At 47.7% G+C, this 11,362-nt stretch overlaps 1 protein-coding gene across 1 annotated transcript; it reads right to left on the minus strand.

Moving 5' to 3' along the window:
* Positions 1-30: 30 nt before the first annotated feature.
* On the minus strand, positions 31-6,556 carry tbc1d15 (TBC1 domain family, member 15). Its single transcript, XM_004571540.5, has 17 exons — positions 6,413-6,556; positions 5,759-5,857; positions 5,358-5,432; positions 5,029-5,176; positions 4,597-4,804; positions 3,925-4,027; positions 3,071-3,265; positions 2,849-2,977; positions 2,534-2,637; positions 2,336-2,430; positions 1,744-1,860; positions 1,564-1,664; positions 1,393-1,492; positions 1,211-1,308; positions 1,017-1,133; positions 859-945; positions 31-784 (listed from the first exon to the last, which is right to left on the minus strand). The coding sequence occupies exons 1-17, from the start codon at positions 6,434-6,436 to the stop codon at positions 605-607; spliced, it is 1,980 nt and encodes a 659-aa protein (XP_004571597.1). The 5' UTR covers positions 6,437-6,556; the 3' UTR covers positions 31-604.
* Between the last annotated feature and the right edge of the window lie 4,806 nt (positions 6,557-11,362).

Here is an 11,362-nt window from a genome sequence, read left to right on the forward strand (position 1 = left end):
AGTGTGATCCAGATGTCACAGCTGAGACGGTTTCACGCTGCAGGAAACAAACTTTATTTCTTTGGTTTGTTCGCCGTCGTCATGGTGACAGAAGCTGATGACGTGGAGTCTTTAATCTGATCTCAGTACAGAGAAAAACGTCAGAGCGCCAACAGGAAGAGGAACACAGGCACCTCCTGTCAACAGAAAGAGCTCCTCCCTCTGTCACTGCATGGCCAATCAGGGCTCTTGTTGGCAGAACTTCCTGGATCTGAAGCCTCATTCATTCAAACTACAGCCAGACAACTGCTCCACCCTAACCCTATCTTTAACATATCTGTAACACTCAGGAGGCGGAGCCAACAGGTGAATGATTGCTCAGTCACTGGTTGGCTCCACCTCCTCTTCATCAGGATGAATGAGGCTTCAGAGTGGAGGAATGCCCGATTAGAGCCGCACGATACAAGAAATTACAAAAATAAGATTCTTAATAATCTCTTTACACACACACACACACACACACACACACACACACACACACACACACACACACACACACACCCTCCTCCAGTGAGGCGGGGCCACAGATTCACCCCGCCCACACACAGTCCATCTCCACTCTTCACTACGATACAAAGGCCCCTCTGCCACTCTGCTCGCAGCTGCTTTCTCTCGAGTGTCCGTTGGAGACGCCAACCTCCCGCCGAGCTGCTCCGGAAGTCGCCGCCGAGCCGCAATCGGTCGAGCCTGCACGGCGAGACTCGACGTCAAAGCCCAAGATGGTGGCGACAGGGCGAGGGAGGTCCTGAGGAGGAGCAGACAGGTCAGGGTGAGGGGTCAGATGGACGTACCATGACAGAAGACGCTCCCTGCACTCACCTTGCAGCTCCTGATCTGCAGACAGATGCCCTCAGCTTTCTGCAGGATCTCCTCGATGTCCAGCTTCATGGAGAGCTCGTTGATGTGCTGAAACACACAGGTCGGTGAACAATCTCAGGTGTGCACAGATCTCCGGGCAGCTTTGGGGCGATGCTCACCTTCAGGATCTCGTTGAAGCCGTAGTTCTCCTCCATGATCTTCTGCTTCTCTGAGTCCAGGATGGCGCAGCACACCAGCAGGTGAAAGTTCTCACAGGGCAGCCCGGTCCACATCACCTGAGGATGAACCACACGTGAGACCACAGGAAGAACGACACCTGTCAGCACCTCCGACCCCGCAGGAGGACACCAACCTCCCAGAGCCGCAGCACGTCCACGAAGCTCAGTTCCCTCTTGAACCTGATGAGCAGCCAGCGGAAGCAGAAATACAGGTATCCTGAATCCTGAGACTCTGAGACACAGACAGAGGGGGCGGAGTCATTCAGAGCCGCCGCTATTCACAGCAAACACACACGCACAGCTGCAGGCGGCGTACCGAGGTAGTTCCAGAAGGCAAGGTCGAGCAGCCTGAGCAGCGAGCTGAGCTGGATCAGCTGAGTCTTCATGCCCTGCATCTGCTCCTCAAAGTTCTCGTGCTGCAGGACACACGGCGGTAAATCAGCACGCGGTTAAACGTCCGAGCTGTCAGAGCAAAGATCAGACTCACCATCTGGTCCATGAAGGCCACGAAGCACCAGAAAGCCTCGACCTCATTCTCCATGACGTAGAGGATGGGCGACAGCAGGTCGCTCATGCCCTGAACGTAACCTGCAACACAGAGAGCTTCCTGTCACGACCAGGAAACGGGAAGCGGCGCCGTACCTGCGGAGGCAAAGCGTTCGCTCACCCAGGTCGAAGTCGTACATGCAGTAGGTCATGAGGATGTCGTGCAGCAGGACCAGGCCCGGGTTGTCGATGCCCTCGTAGAAGCGGTTCGTTCGGTCTGTTCGGTTCACGTCCTTCTCTGAGAGCGCAGACACATACGTCACATGACCTTTGACCTTTACCCCCTCACGGCAAGCTGTACCACCCAACTCAGAAGACCAAAGCGGTCGTTGCTCAACTCCCGCAGCTCTCCCTCCACCTCACCGCGGCAGTAACTGAGCATTCACTCGAGTACCTCACTGAAGTACTGCGTTCACTCCCCGTACTGCAGTATTTCACACGTAAAAACTCCTTTAACTTTACAGGTAACGCCTCAGATCTGATCCCGGCGACAGTGTTACGATCTCACCCACCTGCTGCACCCGACTCCACGCTGACATCATCTCCAGCATCAGAGCAAGAATCAATCGCTCATCAATGCTTCTGATTCTTTGGCACATCAAACATCACAAACACCTTCAAATGTGACGTCATCCACCCGCTACACTGGACTGCTCTCCATCAGGAGCCCCGCCCAAATAACCAAACAAGGCCTGAGCCGAGGTGCTGCTCACCGATCAGACTGCGGTAGTCTCTCAGTCTGGAGTTCCTCCTCTCCTGCTCCTCACTCACAGATTTCCACTGCAGCTTCATCCTGAAGTATTCATCACTGACACACACACACACACACACACCCCTCATGTTAACATGATATACACACCAGTCAGGGTAATCAGGTGTGTGTGTGTGTGTGTGTGTGTGTGTGTGTGTACGTTTTCTCTCTCTGCAGGGTCTTCCTCTCCTCGTGCGTGCTCTCCCAGGGATAATACCCCAGCAGGAACTTCCAGGCCTCCTTCCTGAGGGCGTGGCACAGACCCTGCAGACGACACAGACGCGTCAGGGCGTGGTCTCTGCTCGTTTCAATCAGTGTCACAGGTCAAAACACCAACGAGTGCTTTACAGTAAACTCAGGCATAAAAACCAAAGTGAAGATCAAACAGCCCAAAACTGAATAAATGAGTGATGCTGCTAAGAATCACGTCAGCTGATTGGTTCAGAGCTGGACACACCCACAGACACGTACGTACCCCCTTGAAGACGGCGTGTTTCAGGTCTGGGACATCCTTCATCCTCCCGTCTGCATCCTGGTGTCGCGCCCAGTCGTCTGCAGTCAGCGGCGACTTCCTGCTCACCTCGGGCCTCGTGCCCAGGTCGATCTGACGGGGTCAAAGGTGAGCAAAGAGCATCACACGGCTGACACACCCGCTGCCACGCGTCTGCCTAACAGCCAATCACATTAGACCCCTCACCCTGGTGATGACCTCGAAGCCCGGCTCTTCCTGCTGGTTGATCTCCAGCCCCGGGATGACCTCGCCCAGCAGGTCGGCCACCTCCTCTGGGGGGCGCTGTTGCTGCTCCTCCATCCCCCGCAGCGCGTCGAATAAGTAGTTTGTGACTTTGGAGAAGCCGCCGAGCGTGGTGACGTACGGGTCCCGCTTGAACTTCTGCAGGAGACAAACGCAGAGCTCATCAGCCGACGGACGCCGGAACAAGATGGAGCGCACGACTCCAAACGTCATCTGAAAATAAATCCTACGACGTGTTTTCACAGACAGAATTCTACGTGTGAAACCAGAGCAGCCAACAGCCCACCGCAGCGACCTCGCTCACAAAACCAACACACAGATTTATTTAGTTTGAAATAAATGCGCTGATGCACAGCAGCTTCCACAGAAACATCTGCGTGAAGATCACACGTTAATGTGTCCGTTTAAATCACCATGGTAACAGCTGCTGAACCCCTCACTCACTATGAGGACCATGTGATGCTCACACTTTTATGTGCAGCATGTTTCCGTGCGACAGAGTCCCTGTGCGCACGTCGCCGCACTCCATGACGTTGACACGTCGCATGCTAAAACCTCATAAATGTGTTTTTGTACCTGCAGTACACCACAGGAAGCTGTGGGGGCAGCATCGCTGCATCACCTGCCCAGACTGCACTCAGCACACAAATAATCGAAGAGAAATCAGACAGGTTAATCGACGACCAAATAATCTATAGTTGCACCCCCGTGTGCGCGCGTGTGCGTGCATGTTTGTGCATGCGAATCCAGATGTTTGAGCCTAACAGCTGGCAGTGAGAGATGGTTAAACTTCTTACGTGAACCAGGCCGAAGTTGTTGTCGTCCAGAAGGTTCTCGAAGGACTGCGACAGAGCTTTGTTTGGCGTGCTGACCAGCAGGCACGTGTGGTCGCTGGGAGACCTGCAAACAGGAAACATGTGACCTCAGTAACAGCTCACAGGATCAACGCCGGCCTTCTGATAACAAACGGGTGCTTATTATTCACGGCGCGAGCGGCAAATCAGACATCAGAGGAAGCGCTCGTCTCTTTGGGGTGTACAGATTCTATCAGCCAATCAGCAGGCAGCACGTGGGCGGGACGTCATTATGAAGCCTGATAAGAACTTTAATAACAGCTATCTGCCCCCGCCTCACCCGATATTTGGATCAGAGGGACGGGAACGCTGCCGCACGCCTGTGGAAATCAGCCATTAGCATATAAATGACCCGAGAGAGCGGCGCCGGCGCCAAATCCCCCCGCAGCCCCCACCCCAAGGTGGAGTAACATTTATATGTCTTCCTGACTGAGAGTAACTTGAATAAACTGTCTGTGACACAAACACCAATAACTTGATCTGTATGTGAACCTGACCAGCCCCCCCCCCCCCCCCAAACAAAACAAAACAAAAAACAAAAAAAAACAAAAAAAAAAACAGCCCTCCTTGAGGTGGAGGGCGGGGTCAGAGCTTAACATCAACCGCTGGACTCACTCTGTGAGCAGAGCGAACCTCCTCAGGCTGTCCAGGAACGCTCTGCTGCCACCCTGGTGGAAGTGCAGATGTGGCAGCGGGGTGGAGGAGTCCTTCAGCTGCAGGATGATGAAGGTCCAGCCCTCCTCCCTCACCGTGACGGAGCGGAGGTCACTGACACTGAAGGCGAAGGCCAAGCGGCTCCTCTCGTGGCTGCTGTTGAGAGAACCTGGAGACAGGAAGCAGGGATTAGAAAAAACAGGGATTTCAAAATAAAAGCTCAGATCAGCCGATGCACCCGTCTGGCTCAGGCTGCTGAGAGTCTTCACGACCTGCAGATGCAGCCCGGCAGCTCGAGGCTAGGCTGCAGTCGACAGCATTAAAATTCCTCATCGCCTCTGAAGCTGAGTCACGTGATTCCAACATGCCGAGCAGGTTAAAGCAGCCGCTCACCCTCCATGTTGGAGCTCCGCCTCTTCCTGAACGACACGGCGTTCACCATGTCCCACTCTGTCTCGTAGCTCAGCTGAGCCTCCAACAGCTGCTGAGACTGTGGACGGTCCCCTGGACACTGAGCCCACTCCACCACCGAGCTCGAGTCCTGCGCACACACACTCTTAAATCACCTTTACATGAATTTTTATGTTTTTTTTGGTTTGTTTAAAAATCTGTTCTTGGAAACTTTGAAGTTTGAATGTAATCAAATCAGGAAATTCGGTTTGTTGATACTCAATTTGAGTCAATAAAGTTGAACTCTACTGAGTGGGAGTATTTGGACAAACCTTCCCAGCACAGAGCATGTTTGAGGGGTCGACGCCGTCCTCCAGAGGTCTATACTCCACCACGATCTCGGCGTCCTGACGGCGAGGACACACATTGACACATTACTTCATCGATCAATCAAACAAATCACAGGAGCGTTCAGGAAGAAAGAGCGCTTCTGTTCCGATCGCATAGATCTATAAACAATCAATAACAGTGACAAACCGGAGCTTTATTCCAGCCAATCATGTGCAGTTTAACAGGTCTTTGATTAAGCAATCAGGTTATCACCCTGGTATCAAACATGCTGCTGGTGTGTGAGGATGTTTTTCTCTTCAAGTCGTTCCATCGCAGAGACATTCTGATACTTAATCGATGACCAGGCTGACTAATCGATACCAGAGTGTGTCGGGACTGTTACCTTTTCAAGGATCCGGAGGGTTCCTGAAACCAGGAAGTCTGGCTCGATCTCCTCATCACTGCTGGGATGGAGGAAGACTCCCTCGTGTTCAAATATCACCTGTGGAGCAGAGTCACAGTGAGGTCAGCTGAAGGATCAATACAGCAGGCAGGAAGTCTGATCACATCACATGACGTCTGAGGACTCAGGGCATTGTGGGAAAAATAACCTGCGATACAGCGAGAAGGTGGCACACCTGTTCACACCTGTGCCACCCGCAATCAGAGCTTCAGATAAAACCACTGATCAATACTAATCAAAACAAATCAATCAGGTTCCCCTGAGATCAATCACGCAAACTTGAAGCGGTCTGCTGAGGTTCACCGGTCCGCCCAGGGACCACTGCACGCTAGCTTAACCCAGCCTGTCCCCTGAGAGCCCCGACCCTCAGCCCTACGCCGACCGCAGACAGCGTCCGGGCCGGAGAGGCGGACAGAGGCCGGCGGATAGCCGCCTCCCGAGGCAGCTGCGGTCGGTGAGCTCAGTGGCTATCCGAGCAGCGGCGGCGCAGAGCCGGAGGACAGAGCTCCCGGCCCGACAGGACGGAGCTCTCTTCTCCCCGCCGCGGAGCTCCGGCCTCCGCGGCAGAATCCCGGAAACGCGATCATGTTTTACCTTGAACGCAGGCTCCGCCGCCATGTCTGGACTCACTCTCCCAATGACGACGGAAGCTCACGTGACCACCAACTTCCAAAACACAACCGACAGCTCAGCTTCCGGTTTAAAAAGGTCAGCTTCCGGTTAGAACCACGCCCACTTCAACGGGTCAGCTGACGGCCCAAAAAAAAAAAAGACAAAAGAAGTAAAAACTGACAAACGCACGGATAGATGTTACAGCCCAGGGGCGGATCTAGAGAGATTTTCTTAGGGTGGCAAAGTCGAAGCCCCCCCCCCAAACACTCATGGTTACATACGGTTACATGATTCAAATGCAGTAAGTATGCACGTTTTTCATATAAATATAGTCGATAACTTAATTATTGTCTGTAGCCCACATGATTACACACTTTAGTTACATAAAACATGTGAGTTTTGATGCTATGTACTGTATAGCCTGTATGATAAATAAATATGTAGCCCAATAAGTATAAACTCCAGAAAGCTACACAACATGGGGCGCTTCATTTACAAACACAAGTCTAACTTAAGTTTCACTGTTTTTGTTAGAAAACAGTCACATTGTTGCAGCTTAAATTACACAAAATGTCAGAAATCTGCACCGTCATGAACAAACATGTAAACCTCATTTTTCATGATTTGTTGGATGAACCCTGAGGTCTGAAATACAACCGGACATTTGTGACTCCTTTGAGTTTACGTTTGTATTTCACCCTCAGATTGTTTCATTTTATTTTTCCCCCATTGCCTTGTTTGGTATCTTTTCAACTCAACTGAATTTATTTTTTTTACTTTCTTTTTATTGTTTTCTTTAAACATTATACAGGGGGGTAACAACAAAACAAAACAACAACAACAAAAAGATAAATACAACAGGTAGGATAACAAAACAAACCCATGTTGGATCTCCTTGTTTCTACAGTTTGATCATTTCTCATTATCAGTGTGTTGGTCTTTATCCTGTTGGGTTTATGTACTCAGTCCATTTCTCCCACTTTTTATGGTATTGATCTTCCTGAGTCCTTATTCTGTAGGTCAATTCTTCCATAGTTTGTATTTCATCTATAATTTTGATCCATTCGTTAACTAACTACTTAATTAACGCTCTACGTCTCTGACCTCTGCTCCTCAGTCGGTTTCTTTCTGGTCTCAGTTTGTCGAGGACGCAGACTGGATAAAGGTCAGTAACAAAGTGAAGAGATTTTATTTGGAAAATTCACCTTTACTCAGTTGTTATGGAATCATGTCACTACGTTCATCTCTAACAGCATCTTATCAAAATCTTTTCTACCAAAACGTATTTTGGTTTAGACTTTAGTGAGAGACTCTCATTAATCAAACTCCACATCCATAAATGTGACTTCTCCACTCTCAGGACAGAATCGGAACAATTTGTTCCTCTTACAACAAGAAAGCTTTAAAACCATTAATAATCTCACGGTGTCTCTCGCCTTTCCCTGTTTGAATCTGCATTTCTGTCCTATTTATTTGTACATACTCTTCCACTGTATCATAATTTTGCACTACAATTTTACATCGTGCAGTTTTCTGCTTTTTGTTGAAGATTCTGTTGAAATAAAGTTGGAGAAAAAATTGTTTCTTTCATGAGCAACACATCCCGACATTTCAAAATAAAGTAAAGTCTGGAATGATCAAACTCTTAGAAATGAGACAAAAACGGATTAAAATGAGGTTCAATGTTTTTATTTCATGCCTCACAGTGACTGCATCCTCCTGGAACAGCTGGCTCCACCTTTGGCCACACGTGAAAAATGTCTTCGTCAGCCTAACAGTTTTGATATTGTCACACACTGATGACATCATCAATGAACCCGATCAGTGTATTGAGACACAGCAAGAACTTTATGCTGAAAGGTGAACACACCTGTGGTCTGCAGGCACAGGTGAGACGCCTGCTGGCTCTCCTCAGTCAGAGGCTGTGTCCCAATTAAGAGACTGCACGCTTGAAGTACGCGCACTACGCGTACTACAAGTACGAGAAGTGCGGAAGTGAGAGGCTTGTGAAATGGGACGGTATACGCTTCGTCCTGCTGTTCAGGTTGCCTAGCAACCATGATACTAACCGCGAGACACGTTACATACAGCATTGTTTGACAGAAATGAAGGAGAAAAATGTTTTGTTGGTCATTCATTTTTGTCATGACATCACTTCAGTTGAGTATCTGAGGCTGAGACCACGGCACTGTAAAACATGATTGTTGGGCTTCATTTCTGTGCTGAACAGGGGCGGACGTGGGGGTGGCTTACTGGGCTTAAGCCCGGGTTGTTTTGTCAGAAGCCCGGGGTCTTTTGGAGTGTAATTTTTTCATAGTTAGATGTCTGGCTGACAACTGTATAAAACAAAAAGTACACACAATATTCGAAGCACATAGTGCACACTGTGGGAATTTACGACTGTGCGTGAATCCCCCCTGATATTGGTATGATCCGAGCTCAGGCACTAAGCGGCTGTCTCCCAATTCAGGGTCTGCAGCCTTAAAGTATGGACTTCAAGGCCAATTACGTCACAGCGGCGCGACGAAGGCTGTCCCAATTCAAAGGCTGCTCGAAATGCGGCCCTCAAATGCGTCCTTCATTTCCCTGAATTTTAAGGATGTGGCAGTGTAGACTTCGTGGCCCAACATATCCCAGAATGCCTAGCGTGGCGGTGGGTGTGGATAAATTTGCAGAAAAAAAACGGTGGATGAGGGGCGGCCGAAGAGTGAACTTTAAGTACTGAATATGACGTCACTTATTTATGTGCAAATGTTTAATAACGAAGAACATTAAACATTACTGTTGGCCACATGTCGGCAAAGTTATGTGACATCAGTGACGTTTGTACTAACTTGGTTTTAAAGCCTTTACTTTAAAATATACGCCGTCCAATAGCTGAGCTTAATCTCACAGAGAATGATCAAAGCTCATGTAGAAACAAACAAATGAACAAAAGATTTTCTCCTTCATCTCTGTCAAACACAGCTGTATGACACGTTTCCAGCTGTTAGTATCATGGTTGCTAGGCTACCTGGGCACCGCAATGGAGGCTTTTTAAAAAAAAAAACTTTATTGACAAACAACAGTATCAGCGCAACGGAGGCTAGACCGGCCCATTACACAAGCCTCGCACTTCCGGCCTGAGCGGTCTTTGAGTACGCGGCCCTTGAGGATCGTTGAGGCTGCGTACTTTAAGGCTGCAGACCCTGAATTGGGAGACAGCCAGCGACTGAGCGAGGGGGCGGGGCAGCTGCTGCCTGTGAGTGCGCTGTTGGAGAAACGGAGCCAGCCATACTAAGGAGAGCTTAAGTTTGACCAGGTACCAAAGCAAATCATTCGTACCGTACAAATAATGTAAATATGACGGTGCATCACGAAAGATTGATATCAAACTGATCACTTGACCAATATTACGTTACTCGCTCTTCAAGTGAATCAACAAATGGCGAAATGAAAAGCCAAACAAATGCTATTTCTTTAGAGAGTCTTAGCTTACGTGTGTTTATTTCATATTCTCAGTTCTTACCCTCCCCGACTAAATCGGTTTCAGTTATGTACTGAAAGATAAGAATGGACATTAGAGGCTTCTTTCAAAGAAAAAACTCAGGTAAATGTTATTTTATATATTGTGCTTTGTATGTTGTTCAGTATATTTCTATGCAAAACAAGAGGGGTTTCAGTACACAGCAGGATAGTCACATTTGTAACCAGATATTTACACTTTAGGGAGAAAACATTTTTACTGTACAACATCAATTTAGAGTAAACTTTTATTTTAGATAAATATTGAAATATATTTTGAATTAGTTAAATGTCAGAATAAAGAGAGACAGAGCTTTCTGTTTTTTAATCACTTTCATCAAATGTAGGAGTACATGTACACTAAGTTTATTGTTAATTAGTAAGAAAACTCCAGACGATTCCATTCTGAGCTGAAGAAGCTTCTGATAGGTTCGTAGAGTCCATGTGAGTAAACTGGTGGCACAGCTGTGGATGCATATAAGGCAAAACACAGAGCCTGTTTCTTTGACATGGGAACATCAAGAGATGTCAACAAAACACCAGGAACAGAACTGTGGAGCTCCATAAGTATGGCTCAGTTTGAATACAATTTGGTGCCATTTACAATTAAGAAATACAGACAGTTTATCTCTTTACTCTTAAAGTTAACAAATATGTTTTTTATATTTATCTAAAAAAATAAACATTTAGTCTAATTTGATCATACAATTAAAAAATTGTTTTTATCTGAAGGGTAAATATCTGGTTTCAACTGTATATTTGATGATTGTCAGCACAAAGAGGGAGAGAGAGGAGCAGAGAGGGAGAGGAACAGAGAGAGAGAGAGGGGAGCAGAGAGGAAGAGAGAGGAGAATGAGGACAGAACAGATGAACAAGAGCAGGTGAGACACACATGTCAGTCACATGGTTGTTTACCAGAAGTATCAGCGTATCACAGGTCCTCATGTATCTCGTACCTAGTGTTTCTTTTTAGGTTTGTTATTTTTCAAATTCTATATTTATTAAGTTCTGCAGCTTGTTTGCACAACAAGGCTAAATAATTATATAAACTTTTCTCAATCTAAATATTGTACTTTGGTAGAATTAAACAATAAGTGTAGTGCAGGTCTATGATGATTTTTAGTGCTGCTATCATCTAGTTCTGATTCTGGTTCTGTCTTGGTTAAGTCCTCAGTAGTCCTGATTTTGAACTGTTGTAGTCCTGCTTTAATTCAGGATCAGTTCTGGGTCTGGTTGAATTGGGGTTTAGTCCTCGTGTCTTGATGTCTGGCTCCGCCTCTGGTGCTGAACAGTCATTTAAGATTAGTTAGTAAATAACAATTAGTTAAATGGTAAATGGCCTGCATTTGTATAGCGCTTTTCTAGTCCATAGGACCCCAAAGCACTTTACACTACATTCAGTCATCCACACACTGGTGATGGCAGCTA

The sequence above is a fragment of the Maylandia zebra genome, linkage group LG7 (genome assembly GCF_041146795.1).
Source record: "Maylandia zebra isolate NMK-2024a linkage group LG7, Mzebra_GT3a, whole genome shotgun sequence".
NCBI classification, from domain to species: Eukaryota; Metazoa; Chordata; class Actinopteri; order Cichliformes; family Cichlidae; genus Maylandia; species Maylandia zebra.

Excerpts from the sequence above, each read along its gene's own strand:
- tbc1d15 (XM_004571540.5), bottom strand. The coding sequence starts at position 6,436 with ATGGCGGCGGAGCCTGCGTTCAAG. Across the intron at positions 4,805-5,028 it reads GCGGAGCTCCAACATGGAGG|GTTCTCTCAACAGCAGCCAC; the intron begins GTGAGCGGCTGC and ends TCCTGTCTCCAG. Across the intron at positions 785-858 it reads TGCAGATCAGGAGCTGCAAG|GACCTCCCTCGCCCTGTCGC; the intron begins GTGAGTGCAGGG and ends GCTCCTCCTCAG.